Source organism: Anoplophora glabripennis, unplaced genomic scaffold, assembly GCF_000390285.2.
Source record: "Anoplophora glabripennis isolate ALB-LARVAE unplaced genomic scaffold, Agla_2.0 scaffold508, whole genome shotgun sequence".
Classification (NCBI taxonomy): domain Eukaryota; kingdom Metazoa; phylum Arthropoda; class Insecta; order Coleoptera; family Cerambycidae; genus Anoplophora; species Anoplophora glabripennis.
Window position 1 is genome coordinate 42,704 of NW_019417487.1, and position 21,251 is coordinate 63,954.

The 21,251-nt window shown below is 31.9% G+C and overlaps 2 protein-coding genes and 1 long non-coding RNA gene across 5 annotated transcripts; 2 read left to right on the forward strand and 1 right to left on the reverse strand.

Moving 5' to 3' along the window:
* Positions 1 to 748: 748 nt before the first annotated feature.
* On the reverse strand, positions 749 to 1,497 carry LOC108911805 (histidine triad nucleotide-binding protein 1-like). The gene is made up of 3 exons (XM_018716827.1): positions 1,329 to 1,497; positions 1,055 to 1,276; positions 749 to 985 (listed from the first exon to the last, which is right to left on the reverse strand). The coding sequence occupies exons 1-3, from the start codon at positions 1,431 to 1,433 to the stop codon at positions 824 to 826; spliced, it is 489 nt and encodes a 162-aa protein (XP_018572343.1). The 5' UTR covers positions 1,434 to 1,497; the 3' UTR covers positions 749 to 823.
* A 503-nt stretch (positions 1,498 to 2,000) lies between these two features.
* On the forward strand, positions 2,001 to 14,947 carry LOC108911811 (heterogeneous nuclear ribonucleoprotein A1, A2/B1 homolog). Of its 3 annotated transcripts, none has more exons than XM_018716844.2 (5): positions 2,001 to 2,183; positions 2,426 to 2,906; positions 5,385 to 5,819; positions 10,015 to 10,097; positions 14,746 to 14,947. In XM_018716844.2, the coding sequence occupies exons 1-4, from the start codon at positions 2,169 to 2,171 to the stop codon at positions 10,092 to 10,094; spliced, it is 1,011 nt and encodes a 336-aa protein (XP_018572360.1). In that variant the 5' UTR covers positions 2,001 to 2,168; the 3' UTR covers positions 10,095 to 10,097; positions 14,746 to 14,947. The 3 variants fall into 3 exon arrangements, with proteins under 3 accessions (XP_018572360.1, XP_018572361.1, XP_018572359.1); XM_018716845.1 differs by lacking the exon at positions 14,746 to 14,947 and adding an exon at positions 5,882 to 5,917 and having other exon boundaries at positions 2,002 to 2,183; positions 10,015 to 10,105; XM_018716843.1 differs by lacking the exon at positions 14,746 to 14,947 and having other exon boundaries at positions 2,002 to 2,183; positions 10,015 to 10,555.
* A 261-nt stretch (positions 14,948 to 15,208) lies between these two features.
* Positions 15,209 to 16,337, forward strand: LOC111692375. Its single transcript, XR_002763214.1, has 2 exons — positions 15,209 to 15,653; positions 16,244 to 16,337. It is a non-coding gene; the product is annotated as an uncharacterized LOC111692375 (long non-coding RNA).
* The last annotated feature ends 4,914 nt before the right edge of the window (positions 16,338 to 21,251 follow it).

Sequence of the window (21,251 nt, forward strand, 5' to 3'; positions counted from 1 at the left end):
TTATTTTCCTTGACAGTTTGTGAGGTACAGCGACATCTATACACTAATCTAATTCTTAAGAACCTCGCACAGTTTCGCAGTAGAGATTTCTCTAATTTAAAGAATGCATTGATTGAAATATTCTGATTCTGATATTCTGCCTTTAGAATGACAAAGGCAGTAAAGACACTTTAGTTTTGCATATCGGTTTTTTTTTTGTAAAACTTTAATAACCTTAGAAAAAGCATAAATGGCAAATTGTTCGCAGTAGTCGGTCAAAAAATATTATTCAGTGTCTCAGTGCAATTATATTTCTACTAGAAATGGTAATTTTACTTTCTTAAGGGATAATTAAAAAAATTTTAGAAAATCTAATTAAAGACTGATAAATAGGTAAGCAGAAATAATAATAACAATATAGGTCTACAATGTTTGCAAAAAGAAATTGATCTGCAAAACTACAGACTAGCACTTCTGTGTCAATTCCTGTGTGCAATTTCAATCTGATATACTTATGCCCAGTATTAAATAAATACAACCACTAAAGATTTTACTTGTAACTGTAATGTATGTCAAAATTTCTGCAAGTTCTACAAAAATGAAGCATTCTTCATAATTGAAACTATTCTATAAAAATACAATATATTGATTCCCTATGAATCTGAGCGCTTATTTTCATGAAAACAACTTTATTAAAATGATTTGATACTATCATAATACCTATTCCGTAACATGAATATATTAATCCATTGAACACTTAAAAGCCGGATTCATACTTTTTGCCATGTTTATTTATTAACAGTATTACATAACAAACAATTTCAATATTTACACTTATCTCTTCTTAACCTGGTGGCCAATGCATTCTACGTCCTCCTAAAACGTGCACATGCAGATGATATACAGATTGACAACCGTCCTTCCCATTATTAATAACCAAGCGATATCCATTCGGCATTCTTTTTTTTGCAAGGCTTTTTGCAGTTAGCAACAGTTGACTCAGAAGCTAAAATATTTATAATACATCCATATCTACGGTAAATTAGATTCAAATAGGTATTATAATAACCATTACATCTTTATCGTCTTCAGTAGCATCATCTAACATGGGTATTCGCCTCTTGGGTATTACCAGAAAATGGACAGGAGCTTGCGGATTTACGTCATTAAAAGCTAGACAGTGCTCATCTTCAAATATAATATCTGCATGTAATTTTCGGGATATTATTTGGTCAAAAACTGTTTCTCTTCCCTTCTCATATTTAGCACGTTCAGCTTTTTCTGCTTCTGAAGACATCTGAAAAATATCTTATCGAACAGAATTTTAAGAATGTAAATGTGTAACCTACACCCCGCAGTTCAACTGTGTTATGAGTAAAATTTAAGTAAGGGATGTGTTTAATTTCTGCACAGACATGTTTTGTCAACCTTAATTTGCCAAAAATAAAAGCCATTTATTCATATGCTACTTTAAACTTTGAAAACAAGTTTAATCTAACCTAAATGTCTAGTAGAAACTAGAAATTAGAAAGCACTAACCAGGGTAGCCAATACAATTTTAACAATTCCCCTATTCTAATTAAAAAAATTTCCAAGGTCACTTCTTTAACGATCTTGTGCTATTGATTGATTATTTATCACTCAACAGTCCCAACACTTGTGCTAATATTATTGTAGCCTTTTTGCGATCTTGTGTTTTGTAATTGCAGCTTGTTTATTGTCTTTGGTTGTTGCCTTCGAGCATATACCTCCTAGAGGCTAGAGGGAAACTGACGTGCGAGAGAGAAAGCAAATAAAACTGTAGGCTATCTTTCTCACTCCGTAATATGAGGTGCCGGTGGGGAATCACGGGGTCTGATTCTCAACTAATAAAATTTATGGAGTGAGAGAGATGGCATATAGTTTTATGTGCTTTCTCTCTCGTCCGTCTGTTCGCTCAATTAGCAGTAAAGGTTGCCCCTAGTAGGTATATATGCTCGAAGGATGTGGTGTGGCAGTATGGTGGCAGTACTGACTTACAGTTGCGCAGTCTGCACCGTCTGCCGTCTGTGGTTCGTAGTGTAATTATTGCTTTGCCTGGTTGCCATTTTGTAATAAGAAATTGAGTTTGAGGTTTTTCTCTATAAAATAAATTCAGTTCAGCAAATTAATAATAGGTGAAAGGGAAGAATCCAAGGGGAAGATTCATCATGAAGAGCGATAAAGTAAATATATATTTGTAACTAGTTTTAAAGAGTCTGTTTTTAATATTAAAGGCGACGACGCTTTGGACATTTAGATGACGCGTCATATAAGTTACAATAATTTATTGATTATGATTAGTTTGCAATTCATTTCTGAAATACTGTCACATATCAGTCATTTTATTGCAAGACGCGAATTTTAGCTATCCGCTGAATTAGGATTGTTTAATTTTTTTTTCAACAACAAAACGATGAAATTCCAGAGCAGTGAAAAAACCGAACCCGAACAATTCCGCAAGCTGTTCATCGGTGGCTTGGACTTCAGGACGACCGATGACTCCCTGAAGAAACACTTTGAGCAATGGGGCGAAATCGTGGACGTCGTGGTGATGAAGGACCCCACCACTAAAAGATCCCGAGGCTTCGGATTTATCACCTATTCCAAGGCCCATATGGTAGACGATGCTCAAAACGCGCGTCCCCACAGGGTAGACGGCCGTGTCGTGGAGCCTAAACGAGCTGTACCGAGACAGGACATCGGCAGACCGGAATCCGGGGCCACAGTGAAAAAGTTGTTTGTTGGCGGCTTGAAGGAAGATGTTGAAGAGGAGGACTTGAAGGAGCACTTTGGGCAGTATGGCAACATTCTCTCGTGCACTATTGTCACGGACAAGGAGACTGGGAAGAAGAGAGGTTTTGGGTTTATCGAATTTGAGGATTACGATTCTGTCGACAAGATTTGCTGTAAGTACAAGTACATTTTTGTTTTAAAGTTTAATGTGTTTGAAATATTAAATTATGTTGTCTATGGAAGCTAAATAATAGATGGACTAAACCAACATCTGTCCTAATTAATGCCAAAATGATTGCTTTTATGTCTGTTATGGCCTTTTGATAATTAATGTTATATATTGCAATTAAAGTAAATTGCATGGTTTTGTCTTAAAATTTATCTAATTAAAAATAATTGATAATTCAAGGCCTAATTCATGTAAAAAAAACGATTTATACAGGATGATACATATTTCTAGGTCACTTATGTTAGAACCGATATGTGTAGTACCAGTCCTAATATTAGAATTTAGAAGTGAGGTTGTTTAGTTTTTTAATGTGAAAAGTGCCACAAACTTTCAGCAGCAAAATGTGAGTAAACCTTAATCCGAAAATGCATCGCTTCCAAGATATAAATATAAATTTTTCAAAAAAAAAATGTTAACTGCCGGATTTTACAAAATTTTGGGATGATAAAACGTATACAGTAGGGTGGCCCAAAAGAAACAAATATTTTTTTCGTGTTGTGAAAATATGTTAGTTTATCCTGTTTTAAGAGCACCCTCAAAAAATCAGCTGAAAAAAATTTTTTTTATAGGTCGCTCATGATTTTTAAAAATTTCCAAAATCGTCAAAAATTGAATTTCTTTAAAAAACATTTTTTCTTGTTATTTTATCATTTTCTAGGTTGAAAAGGTCACTATTTCTAAAGGTCACTCATAATTATTTTAACTTTCAAAGTAGTGTACCTATGTTTTGGAGCCACCTCTAAAAAATAAATATCAACAAACTAATAATTTTTTTTATTGAATTTGATGAGCAGAAGAATAGAAATAAATCATGATGCTTAAATTTAAAAAAATTAAAAAGTAACTATTTGTTACAGTGCGGTAGTAAATTTTGCCTCGAGAAATTTTTTCTCATGATTTCTATTCTTTTATTCAACAAATTCAATAAAAAAAATTATTAGTTTGTTGATATTTATTTTTAGAGGTCACTCGAAAACATTTTAGATACACTACTTTTAAAGTTAAAATAATTATGAGTGACCTTTAGAAATTAAAATATCGATTTGAAATTTTCAGAATCAACATTTTTTTCAACCTAGAAAATGATAAAATAACGAAAAAAAATTAAAAAAAATATTCAATTTTTGAAGATTTTGAAAATTTTTAAAAATCTTGATCGACCTCTAAAAAACTTTTTTTGGGCTGATTTTTTGAGGGGGCTTGTAAAACATGATAATCTAACATATTTTCACAAGAGACACGAAAAAAAAATTCGTGTTTTATGGCTTCTGTCGACTTGAAACGTGTTCTATGAACTGCTAATTTGATTTTGGGAAGAGGAAAAAATCAACAGGGACCATATCTGGCGAATAAGGTGGTTGCTCGATGACATTTGTTGAGTTTTTGGTAAAAAATTAATTCACAATTATCTCTCTGTGTTATGGTGCATCCAAGAATTATCCTTCTATAAATTCGGGCTTTTGTGATGGAGACTCTCTCTCAAATGCCTCAGATAATATTCTTTGATTACTGTTTCTGTGTGAACAACACCACGATAGTCAAAAAAATGGTCAACATGACTTTTTTTGATTGGTTTTGACGTGGTTTTTTTGGTTTTGGCTCATCAGAGAACCCATGTTTAGTCACCTGTTAGATGTGTTGCATGTTGCATGAATGTAGTCCGAACTAGCTTGTTCAAGCATGTTTTCAGCAACATGTTTGCGATGCTCTTTTTGAAGAAAATTCAGCTCTTTTGGAACCAGCAGTGCTACGTGTTTCGTACCCAAAACATCAACTAAGATGGTGCGAACTGATTCGTGAAATATGTTTAGTTCATATGGCAGCTCTCTCAAACTATAATAACGGCTTGCAAGCACCATTATTTTTTTGATGTTTTCTTCAGTTGAAGACATTGAAGGACGATGTCATCATTTTACCTCATTTTTGAAACTGTGCAAGGAATGCTCGCTTCTTGCACTTCCTATACAATCCTTATTTTCCTTAAGACGGCTCTATAGCAAATAGCAACCAGCAATACATTTTTATAGATTTTATTACACATTTTGTCTAAATATGAATCGATGCACAAAAAACAGACTTTCCTCCATTCTAACGCAGATTTCCTATAAAATGAAATTAGTTTGAATCTTAAATTACTTTTTGTTGTAAAGAAATTTGTAATTTGCCACTTTTGAACAAGCGGCTTCGTAAATTACAAATTTCTTTACACCAAAAAGTTATTTGAGTTTCAAACTAACTCCATTTTATAGAAAATCAGTGATAAAATGGGGGAAAGTCTGTTATTTGTGCATTAATTCATATGTAGACAAACTGTGTAATAAAATCTGTAAAATGTATTGCCGGTTGCCTATTTGCTATAGAGCCCTCTTAAATTAGAAAGTACATACTTTCAATAACAAAGGCGACATTCTTAACGTTGCAGTGCAACGCAACCACACCATCAAGGGTAAACACATCGACGTCAAAAAGGCCCTGAGCAAGGCCGAGATGGAGCGTCACAACCAGGGTGGTGGTGGTGGCGGCGGTGGCGGCTCCGGTGGTCCACCAAGAGGCGGCCGGGGTGGCGGCAGAGGCGGCGGTAACTGGAACAACCGTGGCGGCCAGGGAGATTGGAACCAAGGGGGCGCCGGTGGTTACGGCAGCGGTCCCTGGACCCAGGGCCCCTGGGACAACTCCGGTGGTAACTGGGGAAGCCCACAGGGCGGCGGCGGTGGAGGTTACAGTCAAGGCGGCGGCGGCGGTGGCGGTGGCGGCAACTGGGGACAGGGCCCCGACAATTTCGGCAACAACTACCAGCAGGGATACGGAGGCGGCGCCGTGAGGAACAACTACCAACAACAGAGACCTGCTCCTTACAGTGAGTATGACCAATATCTATCCCGAGTGCCATTTAATGATTGTGTTGTATGTTATGTTAAGAATCGTTAAAGCCAGTAGGTAGCAAGACGCATTAAGGTGAGTGTTAACATACTTTCAGTAGGTTGAGTTGAGTTGGATGGGTGATGGTGTTGTGGAATGGCTGTGTTTGTTGTCAAATTATTAGTTTCTGGGGAGAGACGACTTACATTTATTCTGCAAGCTGTTTCCTAAGTAGTCAAAAATATTATTTTTTTTACTTTTTTATTTTATGTTTTCTTATTGAATATCCATGACGTTTTCTTCTTCTAAAACTTTAAAAATTAAACTACATATTAGAGGACATGTTTTAGTGTAAACTAAAATTTAATCAACTAACAATCATTTTAAAAAATGATATGCCACTGATGTTTTTTATTTTGGCATTTTTTTATTTGGAGCTTGGTACTGGAGAAAATTGTAATTTTGTTAAAAATCATAAAATGCCATTTGTTTATTATTCATTTCTCCAAATGTCAAACTTGTATTATTTAACATCGTTATTGGCTTTGGCTTTACCTTAACAAAAATTCTTGAAACAAGTTGTGGATTTAGAATTAATTTTTTATATTTATTTAAATTACATTCTTTTCCAGAACTAAGCTTCAAATGAAAAAAAATTATAAAAAACTCATAAAATTAAAAATAAAAATGTAGAAAATTGAAAGCCGAACTCCGAAAATATCATGATTGTAAAGCAGTGGTGTACTATTTTATTTAAAAAAATATGTCATCTGTACCCTGTATCTCCGCCACTGAAGTGTCTAAATTTTAAAGAAAGGCCTTGGATTTTGAACAACGTTTAAATAAATACGTGCCCAATTTCAAACTATTTCACTTATTAGTTTTTAAATTATTTAAAAAAATTAAATTCATTTTTGGTCACCGTTTGTGAATCCCCCTGTATAGGTATTAAAAAAATAATAATAATAAACTTTGTCCTGTGTTTTGGAAAGGAGACATTTTTGAACATATGTTGATATGTACTTTTTTCATAAAATAATATTTTAGGCTACTTAGGAAGCGCAATGTTTAATTTATGTAAAAATTAAATGTGGAAATTATTTAGAATTGCATGATACAGGACTTACATTAATTTTTTTCCAATATCAGTTGATAAAACTAGCGAAGAAACTAATAATTATATTTAAGACCATTTTTTCTAACATGCTGATGTTTTCTAAATCTCTTGATTCATTTCTTCATGAGATTTTTCCTTTGAAAATTAAAAAAAATCACAATTACATTTGATATGTATTGATGAAATTTGGACTAACGATATAATTAAAGACTAAAATTCACAGAATACACAAAGAGTGACCGCAAAAAACCGTGATTTTCGCCTGTTTTTTCACAATTCGCAGAAAATTAAAAAAAAATACATAAAAATATGTTTTTGGTCGCAAACTATTTGTCGTAAAAAAACTGAAATGAGCATTGCTTTTAGTATTTTGAAAATATGAAAAATCACCCCTACTTAGGGGTTGAAAAAATACCAAAAATGAAGAATTTGAATAATACCAATTGATATAAAAACTATTAGCATGTGAATTTTCTTAATATATTTTTTTGAAATTTTTACAATTATTTCTGATATTCTCTATTTTTGGAGATGATTCCACCCCCCAAGCGCGCTTAAGGGTGGATTTTCTAATTCAACATGCTTATTTTAGTCGTGAGAATAAATCTTTCTTTGTATCAAGAATCATTCGATAGAAAAATTCACATGCTTAGTTTTTATAATTATTGGTAATATTCAATTCTTCATTTTGGGCGTCTTTTCAACCCCTACATAGGTGTGATTTTTGAAAATTTTCAAAAAACTAAAAGCTATGTTCATCTTAATTTTTTACGACGAGTAATTTGAGACCAAAAACATATTTTTATCTTATTTTCTTTAGTTCTCTGCGAATTGTGAAAAAACTGTCGATTTTTGCGATTACTCTTTGTCAACCGGTGGCTGATATTCTGGGAGGCATAGTTACTAAAGACCACAGAATGTCGACACCAAATATTTTGAAAGTTGGATAACCTTATTTTTTCAAATAAAATGCAGTTATTCAATCTATAAAATACTCAATTCAGTGAATTTTTGTCTTTAATTAGAAAAATTGTGAGCCCAAATTTCCTCAGTTTATATCAAACATCTTCAGAGGCATGTGAATAAATATGACTTTTTTAAAACTTATTAAAAATTATACAGGGAACAACCATGTGAAGTTATAATGTGGACTTAGAAAACACTATGTATATTCTTTAGTGTAGCATTTAAAAAAATATCTAACACGACATATAATTAGAATAATAGGAATGCTTGCTTGGAACCTTTATTCTACAATTCAATAAAAAAAATTGAAATTCGTAATAAGATTTAAGAATCGGAATAACAAAACATTTGCAGTTTGCATATTTTGTTGGCTCAAATTTGATGAAATTTTATTAAAATTTCCTTAAATTTTTCTTTGGAAAGTATATTTTTTGTTTTTTACTATACCAGGTGTCCCATTTTAATTGACACACTTAAATAAATGGCCTAAAGTAAAAGTTGTTCAATTCACTGGGGGAAACCGGCTACTTATCTAGGATTTGACCTTGACCTCACCTTGAAGGTCAATTTCGGAGTTTTAAATGGGACCCCCTATTTTTAACCTTGCAAATGAATTTAGCAGAAAAATTTACATCCGGATGTGATCACAACTTTGACCTTAAGATCAAGGTGAAGGTCACAACGGGTTTAAATGATTTGACACCCTTGAAGCAGCCTCGGAAAAAATGTTGATTTCCAGAATCAATGGGATTTACATCAATCGTAACCTTCGATTCGTCCTTGACCTTCACTTTGTTCGAGCCATCGAATTATGACAACATAATTCAATGGCTCACAAATAGTAATGTGAAATTTTTTTTTTTTTTGTTTTTCAATTTTTCACCGTCAATCAATTTTACTTTTAACGTACTCAGATATATCTTTTCAATTCTCGAGCGAAGTTATACCTTCGTTGAGTAACAAGATATTTATATCATTCTCCCTTCACTCGTTCATAGCATTATTTTTTCCTGCAATGACCTTGAGAAAGTAGAGGTCAAGGACAAATAGAAGGTCGTTATTGTGTTCCTTGATGTAAATCCGATCGATTCTAGAGGTCAACATCTTATTCCGAGGCTGCTTCAAGGGTGACGATTCATTTAAACGCATTGTGACCTTGACCTTGACCTCAAGGTCAAAGTTATGATCACATCCGGATGTAAAAGTTTGTGCTGAATCCATTTCCAAAGTTCCGAAGTTGACCTTCAATTGACCTTCAAGGTGAGGTCAAGGTCAAATCCTAGATAAGTAGCTGGTTTCCCCCAATAAACTGAACAACTTTTACTATAGGCCATTTTTTGATTGGTGGCTTCTCTGAGGAGATATTTACATGTATCAATTAAAATGGGACACCCGGTATATTTTTTGTGTAAACTATTTAACATGTATTTTATTTTTTTTTATTTTTGATTGTTGTCCAAAAAAAAAAACAATATTCCAGTATGTGGGTGAGACAAACAGCCGATGGACGATCTTAACTATATATTAAATATTGCAAATGTAATTCAATGCTGGACAGGGTCTGTAGTCGGTAGAGTAGTTGTCATTTAAAAAATATTTCATATTGAATTACCATGTTGAATTACATAATTTCTATATTTCCACTTTTCTGGTAATAATATAGACAAATACTACCCACTATTATTGGCCGTTTGCTGGCACTGCCTACTTAACATAATAAGACTTTACAAAATTATCATTATATATGTAATGAAGGTTCCAATTTCTAAAACTTTCACATTAATTTTATTTTGGGAAACTCCAATGAAACAGGACAAAATACACTAATTATGCTATTTATCTGCCTTATTTTACAATGATCTTATGTTTAATTCAAATTTTACATAGAACATACGGAACGACCCTATTTCGAAAAAGAGACGCGGAGAATCTTATAAAAGAAAACTGTCGACTTCTGGCAACCCCGGCAACGATGTTTTCTATCGCATCGCAGGAAATAACCCCATTAATGTTAATCGTAGCTCGAGCCGCGTATCGGAAGTATCACAGAGACGCAACGTTGCCGGAGTTACAAACCACCGATATCATAGAATCCATTCTGTTGTTGTAGATGCCGGAGGCTACGGCGGCGGCGGCGGCGGCGGCGGCTACCAGCAAAACGGGGGCAACCAGGGACCGAGGAGATTTTAACATGTAAGTGCACTGATACACTGCGTTTAAAGCGACAGTGCCCGGTGTACGTCATTCACGAATAACTTAAATTTCATCCCATACTCAGTATATCAGATGTATCCGTTGGGTCTAAAAGTTTTTGTACAAAGTAGCGAGGGACGATTTGCACAGGGATCCCGATTCGATCGAAATTAGTGCGTAACTTGAATTTTTTGCGACATTTAAAACCAAGACTAAGGAAATATTAAATGTAGTTGTGCAATAAGTGTTCTTTTTTTGTGCAGGATCATGTACCATTACCACTCATATATATTCTACATAGCAGGTTTAAATTCAAAGTGTTTATGTAAGCTAGTTTTATGGTGTGACAACGTCACTTATGGTTTTTTTATTATGATTATTTTTGACATTTCACGTTAGATGTAGGTTTATACTTGTAACTGTATTGATTAATTTATTAAAGGAGTAAGATAGTATAATTTTAGTGTTTTCGTCAAGCGATAGGTGTAGAACGGGGAGTTTAATAGATTATGGACAGGTTCGTCACAGGTAGGGTACGTCTAGTCCGACAATCCTGGCATTGAAATTAAAAAAAAAAAAATTGCAGAAACCTTGCTCGTGTTTTCACTATAATGATTCTTTGCTCTTAACCTATATTTATACTCTTATTTGAACATCTTGATGTCTTCTGTACTAAAGTCCCAGAGTTGTAGGCAGTTTACTCATTCTCGACTTTATATGCAATTTCTTATCATTTGAAAAGGTTCCAAATATTTTAAATATGACTAGATCGTTACTAGGAAACACTTGCACACATATGACACAAAAGGAAACGGCTAAGTTGGAAACTGACTGACAAATCGAGGAATTCCTCAAATAATCATCAAATTTCTACACTTTGATTTATTTAGACATCTGACAGTCGTACTGTATTTAAAATTGTATTTCAAACAAAAAATTCCTATTAATTTTTTTATGAAACAGTTTCACATATATATTACATAAGTTTTTCCGTTTCGCACTCAAATTCTTTGATAAACGTTGTTGAACTGTTGAATACGCTCGTTTAAATCTACCCTCATTATTTGTCCACTAACTCGCACATGATTTCATTTTTAAAACGGAATAACGTGAAATCTTTTTTTACCGCTTGCACGCATATGACACGAAATGAAACGCCTAAGCTGAAAACTGACACTTATGATTTATTTAGACATTTGGCAGTCATACTGCATTTATAATTGTATTTCAAACAACAAAATATTTCTATTCTTTGAGAAACGTTGTTGAGCTGTTAAATTCGCCCGTTTAAAACTACCCCCATTATTTGTCCACTAACACTCGCACACGATTTTATTTTAAAAAACGGAATCACCTGAAATCTTTTTTTACCACTTGCACGCATATGACATGAAATGAAACGCCTAAACTGAAAACTGACAAATTGAGCAATGTCTCAAGTCATCACAAATTTCTACACTTATGATATATTTAGACATTTGGCAGTCATACTGCATTTACAATTGTATTTCAAACAAAAAATTCCTATTCCTATTTTTTTTTTATGAAACGGTTTTACATTTATTTTGTATTTATTTAATTTGCCATGGCTACAATTTGGTTCTTTTCTGTTAACATGTTTTTTCAATTTCCTTGTAAGTTTCCCCATTTCGCACTCAAATTCTTTAATAAACCTTGTTGAGCTGTTAAATTCGCCCGTTTAAAACTACCTTCATTATTTGTTCACTAACACTCGCACATGATTTCATTTTTAAAAACGGAATAACGTGAAATCATTTTTTACCGCTTGCACGCATATGACACGAAATGAAACGCCTAAGCTGAAAACTGACAAATTGAGAAATGGAACTATACAGCGCTTGTACATGATCAGCAAAAATAGAAATGGGCGTTTGTATCAATAGAACGCTCCAAGTGCGCGCAACCTAAACATATCGGCACACTATGAACAGCACTTTACAATTTTCGAGAATAAACAAAATTATTTTATCCAATTAACTTGTAAAAATGTGGTGCAACTTACTGCCTACTATTTTGGAACCACAGTATAATGACATACTAACATTATTTTTTTTATAAGAAAAAATTACACAGTCTATTTTACTACGAAAAGTCTAATTACGGACTAATCTCGGTTTTAAAGAGAGGTTAGATAATTTGACATCTGTCAAAAATTGAGGTTAGTTCGTGCAAATGTCAGATTTTCTAACCTCGTTTTCTGACGTCAGTGTCAAACTTTCTAACCTCTTTTTGAAGTTAGGTCTACAAAGATTTCAGCATTTCGATTTCTCCATCGATTTGAATGAAAAATTGACATTTTAGTTGATAGGGATTGATATAAAGCTGGCTCGATAACTTTATAGGACTTCAAACAGTTATGAACGAACAGACTGCTTAACGCATATGGATTATTTAGGTCTGAATTAGGATAATAGTGTTAGGAAGAACAGCAGTTTTGATTTAGTGTAGGAGAGAAAAGTCGTAACAGTGATATATGTCGAGGTTAATGTTGACTAGGTATGTATAGATTTAGTTCTTGTTAGGTTATAAAGATGTGTCTATTTAGCTCAGGTTTCTTTTGTCAGAACAGTAAATAGGGAAAAATTATTTAAAGAAAAAAAAAATAGAAGAAAATCCAAATGTTTAGGATTTTGGCTAGGCGACAGGCTTTATTTTCAAGAATTTGCATATGCAGTGTTTAATCCTATGTTTCAGTTGTTTAAAGTTAACCTGGGTTAGGTAGGATATAGGTAAATGTAATTTTCTGCGAATTTAATGACTGCCTCGCGGGTTTCGTGGGGTTAGAGAGAAAAATTTAACTTAAAACCACTTATGTATTTTATATAAAAAAAAGAGATGATGATTATGAACCGATTTAGAGGCTCAAATTTTAGTAGTTCTATTGTAAATTTCGGTAATTGAATGTTACAAATTAAATTTGTTATCGAATTCTATACGCATTTGATGATGTAATGGAAGAGTTATCGCATATTATTTCAGTTTATATGGATAAAAATATCGAGAGTTATTTTAGACAGGATTAAAAAACATTTTTTGTGTCCACAGTGTATATTTTCAATTCTAATTTCTGAGTGGTTTATGCTTTTATTAAAAAAATGGAATTTGAAATGATTACATACAGAAAACATTGTTTTTTTAATGGTATGATTATGTTTTTGCAATAATATTAAAAAAAAAACATTTCTTTTATCATGATTGTGTAGATGGACAAAATTTGATACTTTTGGGGGCTAGAAAAAAGGAATTTAGGTGTCGTAGGCTTTATTTTTAAGAATAATTTGACAAAATGACATCTGGATGTTCATTTGTTTAAGAAATAACTGCATTTTTCAATGATGCCTTATAACTTGTTTATGAAAGATTTGACTTTTGTAAAGGTTTTTCGAACAGTTTTTTAATCAGAATCTTGTGAGGTACACAATATTTTTTATAGTTTCTGGTTTTCCAGTTATACAGAGTGATTCACAAATGGTGACCAAAAATGAAACCTCATATTCTTTGGTGAATTTAAGAACAGTCTTTCCTATAAAGATTTTATCTAGGACGCTTTGTTAAAAATATACAAGGTGTTAAATTTCAAAAAATATTTTAATGTTTTTAAATAATTTAAAAATTAGGGTTTTTTCCTGCATCTCCGCCACTGGAGCATTTAATTTTTGGAAAAACCTCAGATTTTGGACAATGTTTACATAAATACTGTGCCCACTTTCAAATTATTTCACTTACTAGTTTTTAAATTATTTAAAAAAATAAAAAATATTTTTTGAAGTTCAACACCCTGTATTTTTTTAACAAAGCGTCTTAGATAAGAACTATATAGGAAATGCCCCAAAGAATATGAGGTTTCATTTTTGGTCACTAATTGTGAATCACCCTGTAATAAAACGTATAATATTTTTTAAATCATCCTATATTTTTTTCCAATATTTGAAATCTGTGTAAAATATCAAATGATAGATCATACATGATATTTGCACAAAATATTTCTATAACAGAATAAGCATGATTGATTTAAAAAAATGGTACATCGAATTGTATTTACAATAAAAGAAATTGTGTTTATAATTGAAAAAAATGTTGTATGATACATCATTTAAAAAGGAAATTTTATGCAGATTTTGAATATTGAAAAATATAGTTTCATTAAAAAAAAAATTATAAATGTGATATTCTAGAATTTTCGGTTTTTCAGTTATAACACAAATTTATTATTATTATTTTTTATATATTTTTCAATATTCTATGAAACAGAATTTGAAGTTGTCTGGCATCGCATAAAACGAGCAAAATAAAAAAACCTGTATTTTTTAAACAAATCAAGATACCGAGATACGGTTTTTGGCATTAAATTTTTCTCAAAAATCAAACCTACGGCTCTAAACTACTTTTTTTTTAATCTTTTCTTTAAACGGGAGGAAAAACGTGTCGAATTTGGCCTATCTTGCAAGTATGTTCCAATTGAATAAAAAAAAAATGGAGACAATTAGGTGCTCAATTGTTTTGTTCACACCACTTCATCATCCGCTCTCATAAGAATTCGGTAGATGTTTAAATGTGTTTTTCTGTTCTTTCATGTCTATACCAGTTTTTCATTGTAATTAACTTTTTTTATTTTTTCGGGAACCAGTTTCAAATCACCCCTTACGAGAACCGCTCGGTGAGTATTGAAGTTACCTAAGATGGCTGTGAGTATTTTATAATTTTTTATCCAATCTTTTTTTTTTGTTTGTATTTTTCTACGTATTACCTTTTTTCAACCCATTTTGTATATTTATCTGACTTTAGGTAAAATTCAGTTAGGCAGTTTTTTTTTAAATATTTTAATAAAAGATCTTATGAATTAATTTTTCAGTGATAAAAAAATATGTTTTTTTACATATTTTTAGAATATTTTGGATAGTTCTCAACTTTAATATTATTTACCCATTTATAGTTTATATATTTTCATAAAAAAAAGTCAATTATACTTTTTAAAATTAATTTCACCAATTTAAGACGCTAGCTAATAAATATTTTCAAATATATTGAGTTTTATTACAATAATGTACACCTTATCTTAATTATCTTAACCATTTATAAACTTCCCCACACAGCACATGACGTCCCTGGGATATCCTCATTTAGTCCTATATATCCTAATCGGGGATCTCACTCCTCAGGATATCCTGATGATATTTAAATAAGACAAGTAGATCCTATCAATATCCTAGTTGGGGATATCCCAGGTAAATCCAAACAGGATGTCCTGGAAATATCCTATGAAGATATTAAAAGCCGAATAATCTCCAATTTTGGGATATCCTAGGCAAATTCTAGAGTGATCCCATCCTGGGATGGTTCTTGGCTTTGCACAGTGCATGGTGCATGCGCAGTATGACATATTGACGACATGACCCGTATCTCGCCATTTTCTGTGTTTCTTTGTTTTATAAGTGCGTGACTCAATGACGTTTTTATTAATTTGAAAAGTGGAAAATGAAATTTAAAGCTTGTTAAAATAGTTAAGTGACGTGCATCAACCACCTGCTGGCAGAAGTAAGTATTTAAATTACCTTTGGTATTAAGGTATTAATATCATAGAATAAACATATAGGTTAGAATCGTATATAGTATTAACTAATTTTGTTCTTACTGTTTGTATCATGCAATAATTATATAATGCCTAAAGAACGCATTAAAAAAACATGTTTTCAAATATTTTTTATATAGAGCCTAATACCATTCAAAAATTAGAATAGTTTTTATCACTATTTGTAATAGATGTGTATAAGTGGTATCACCAAATCTACATAATATGTTCAAATCTATAATTTTTAGTTTTGAATGTGTTGTATATAGGTGTTCTGACAAAGGATTGTATCCCATAAATTTAATTAATTTATTATAGTTCTCTGTCTGTAATATTTGTACCAACATTGTGAGTTATAAGGATTACATTATAAATCGTAGGCAGAATTACGTATTATCTATTAGAATATTAGAATTAAATTTAATATCAACAGATTATAATCCATAGTTCATGAAATTAGAATAGTCTCGTTAAATGTATTTAATGAAAATTTTTGTTTTGTCACTCGTCTACAATGTAAATGTATTATTAACATACTTTTTCTACAAATTTACAGCTGGAATTTCACAAGCACATTGCACAAAAAATTGCCCAGAAAAAGATAATGGGGAGGGCATTAAAACATGTCGCGGCATGCAAATGAGAGACTATAAAAAGAGACCAGATCAACAGCACATAAGGAATAGTTATACATATAATACAAATAATAACTTAGTTGTGTATATAACTTTGTTTATATTCTGTAATAAAAAAGTTGGTTATATGTATCATAGAAAGAGTTGATTATATATATATAAGTACATGTGAAATTTGCTTTTTAAGTTTATATTTATAATGTGCAATGAATAAAAAAATTCAGTTCAATTTTATTTTTTTATTCAAGAACTCAGTTTAAAAATAAGTGCTATTAAAGTTTATATTTTATTCTCATGAAGTACTTTAGGTCTTATTTGTTCCAGTTTAAAAAAATGCCTCAAACCAGTTTTATGAATAATATGAACCGTTGATGTGTATATCTAAATAATTTGGAGATGTTTCTGAAAACTTGTATGTAGTCTTGTCTGTAGTAGTTGTTGTCTTAAACAGAAAAATATCTGCCGGTGGCTATGTTACAGAATTTTCTCGTCAGATTTTAGTAAGTGGGTGAGTAAAATGTTTAAAAAATACATACGTGTATCAACGATGGAATACTTCTTGCAGAAAAATGTAAAATGTCTTTAAATCTCATGAAAAGAGAATTTTAAAACTACCCTTTACGTATTTATGACGAATCTAATCGACAGATCCAAAATATTGTATTGTTAATTTTTATTCCAGTGGTATTCAAAGAAATCAAATCTCGTATTATAACCGAATAGATAAATGATCAGATTTCCCTTTTCATTTTTTTGTCAATATTTTTTTTTAATAAAAAATATTAGATGGAGTGGAAATGGCAAGCAAATGTTTTGGAAATTAGGTACGTATTTGATCTATAGAAATATTTAATACCACCCTGTAATTTTTTTTATTAGCCCAATAAGTACTAAAAATGTGCTGTATATAGCCCAGCTAATGTCCTGAGGACATCAACAGTAAAGCCTACGTTGTCCTCATTTGATCCACTGATAACCTGATAATAGCCCGGCTGATGTCTTGAGGACATACACAGTAAATCCTAGGACGTCCTCATTTGATCACTGATAACCTGATAATCTCCTGCAGATAGCCAGGCGGATGTCCTCAGGACGTTACGAGCAAATCCCGGGACGTTCCATTTGGATATCCCTGGTACATCCTGAGGTGATTGTGTACCTATCCGAGGATATCCTATACATCCTGAGAAGTTATCCTCAGTACATCCTAGGAATGTCATTGTGCTGTGTGGGTCCTGTGTTTATTCAAATCTATTGTGCCTTTTTTACAGTCCCGTAAATGAGAAAATTCTTTAAAAATCTAAAAAGTTATATACAGTATGTTCCAATTTATAGGTGTGTAGTAATCAAGCATTTATTTTTCACTTGTTAATGCTATGTTGTTAGTGGCCTATATGCTTATAAATTGGGACGCTGTGTATACAAGTAGAAACTTTCTTAATTTTTCTTTGAGTAAATAATAATAGAATGAAACACCAGCGAGTTCGATTTAACTTTTTATTCAAGATAACAAATATCTAAGGATGTTACCCGTCTGTTCAAAATGTTCCAAGTAAAAATCAGGGTGTATACCAATCTGAAAAGCCTGGAATTATCAGGAAATTTCAAAGATTTGGTGATATCAGGAATATTCTCAAATTGTCATGAAATATTTTGAAATCCAAACTGTAATCAGTCTTTATTTATGATGTGCTTAGTGATTACTTACTAATTTTGTGGCGTCTGTTTGTACCACCTTTGTCATATCTTTGTTAGTGACTGTCTTTAATACTTATTAATGTTCCCATTTCTTTTTTTAAATCTTTACGGAATCAAATTTAATTATTACTGCAGTTGAAACTTTGAAATGGACAAAGTACTGCAGAATTATTATATTTATCAAAATCTCACCAAGGAAATGATTCAATTTCTATTTATTTAGATTTTATTAATAAAAAATTGAAAACTTATCAGATGTAATTTGAATATCACATAATTTATTTCAAGTTACTTACTTCTTTTTAAAATTGTGTATAGTATCCATAAAAATTAAGTTATTTTCTAGAAAATGTAAGTAGAAAAAAGAAACTAACTGCGCTAATCAAGGAAACAAAAATATTACATCAGAATGGTTTAAGAATTTTTTCAGTGAGATTACAAAACGAAATTATGGCTAAATTTTAAAATGTGATTTTTACTTTTTTTAAAGTAAATTCCAAATGAAGAGGAAGTATTTTTTTTCAGCAGAATGCCACGTATAAACTATCCCAGTGGTAATACTCAAATTTACCTCAAAAAAAAATGGTGTTATTTTAACAAAGTTAAAAGTTACAACGTATATTTTCAAAAAATAGGTATTTTAGAAAATGTAGAAAGTCTAATTTGTTTTGACTAAATAGTCAATATTAAAAAAAATAAAAAACTAATATTTTTATTTTTTGTTTTTACTGGTGATGCTTTTATTTTTAACTTGAACAATACAGGATGTTTGTGAATAAGTGCGATATATTTTAGGGGGTGGTTGCCGAAGTTATTTTGTGAAAAAAGTTCAAATAAACGTAGGTCAAAATATGCTTCGTTTCCGAGATACAGTGTGTTTAAAATTTAATTTTTTATTTTTATTCAAAAAGTTTTGAACATCCTGTATCTCAAAATCGAAGCATTTCTTACCCACATTCATATCAACTTTTTATTTTCAATGTTGAATTTTTACTTTGACCACAAAATAAATAAAAGAATAAAACGGTGCATCTTGCGAAATAAATTGAAGAGACCAATTTCATTCAGAATTGATGGCGGATTTCTAAAAAGATATCGAAACGGGAAAAAGTCAAAAGCGTACCATTTATTTTTATTAAAAAAAGTTGTGGCATTCTCGCACGAACATCACTGGTGCAAGTAGAAATATTCAGATCACCCCAAAAAATGCCCATTTATCCCTCCAAAGCGTGTTTCAAATTTCGAGTCAATCTTTAAAACTGAAATAATAAAAATAAATAAAAATTTAAATTTAAACACTACTGTCTCTCGGAAACAAAGCATATATTAATTTAGTAGAATTAGGTAAAAATTCCACATGCATATTTTTCAAAAAATTTATTTATTTTGATTAAAATGTCTTAAAACTACAAATTAGTTCTCTTATTTTTGCTTTACTTTAAAGGCGTTAACTTAATTCAAATAAATTTTAAAAAGTCGAAATATGTTCTTCGATACCACCAGCTACAACTTTTGCTTGGGATGGGCCCAAGCCTGCAAGCTCTATGTAGTCCAAAAAAGGCTTTGCGCTCATCAATCTACTTAGAGGAATTTTTTTTCCTGAAAAATGTGAAAATTATATTGATAGTGAGTTTATGCTTTCGCAAACTGGAAACGTTCTACGTAGAAAATACCTATGGAAATAACAGGTAATTTTGAAAATTGCTGGAAAACAAGGTCTCGATTTTCGCCGTATACATCAGTTTTGTAACAATTTAGTTCATAATAGTTTTACAGTTAAAATCGTCGAGGATAAAAACGCCCCTAAGTCTACAATTATTTTATGCTATAGAGAATTGATCACAGAAAATGCATTAAGTACTACAGTACTTGTAAAATTATATTTTTTTGTTCGTTGCACTTCTACCTCCGTATCTGCACCCAATTTCCTGCATCCCTGCCTACCTAATAAGAATCGACAATCGTCCCCGTGCCCCAACAAAAATCCACGAATATCGCGATTACAGAACCTCCACGATTCCTCTCTCGCCCGGTTTGGCATCTTAATCAAACTCCTCTCGTCTTCTTGGGCCTATTCGCGGTAGCTCAAGACGGGATTGTTAAGACGCCAATATCATGTCTATGGATATTACGCGGAACGCAAAACAAAATAGAAATTAAGCGCGGGGGCCGAGCGCTCTGGGGTCTCGCTCTTAAAAGCCCGCGGGAACTTCCACCTGGCGGCGTAATCTGCGCTCTTTTGTTCGGCCGCGGCACGCTTCGCTTGCAGGGATGATTGTCGGACACGATATTTATATTGTGGGCCTAATAGCGGTCATTCCACGATATTAGGCGAGATGGACTGGCTTGTTCGAGGGGGGCGGGTGCGCCGTTGAGATTTCGAACGAAATGCGAAGTCTATTTACAAATAGATTTATATTAATTTAAATTCAAATAATACACATATCGTGTTGCAATTAAATAGTACTTAAACCGTCTGTGATTCTTATGTTTTATTTTTATTTATTTACTAATAAAATTACAAATGAATAAATGCAAAGCGAAGCAATGGTGCTTCATCAATTACAGACACACAATTTTTTTTATATACTTTTTAACAGTATTTATTATACCTCCCTGTATTTTGATCCACTTCCACTAAACATTTTTCAGTTTCTGACATGTTTCAGAAACGTTTCCATTTTTCTTGAAACGTTTCATAAAAAATCCATGCAACCTTCTGGTAACGTTCTAGAAGCCCAAGATGTCCTCCTCAAAATACGTTTGCAATGAAACGTTTCAAAAAATTGGTTTCAGAACATTCTTTTTATGTTCCATTTATGCTCTCGATATTTTTATTTTACGTTTCAGTATATTTTCAGAAATGTTTGAGTAACATAATAATTTTATTACCATATTGTTCTCATAATGCTCTCAACTTTAGATCATTTTCATTTCAAAAGCGTTTTTGAAATAGTATAAATAGTGTGAGTATTTTTTTAAATATCTCTAATACTCCTTTGTGATATTTTTATTTGTATTGTGAATGACTTAATTCGAACTAAAAAAAGTTACATTGTATATTAAAAAAAATAAATATGCTCTTCTAGTTTGGGGATGCGGCAACTTTTACTAAGAATTTCTTTCTTTTTGAGAAGCCACTGAAAAAAGTTTCTAATATGGATTACGAATTTTGCCATTCATCGTACAAATAAAAATATCACAAAACAATATCAGAAGCATTAAAAAAAA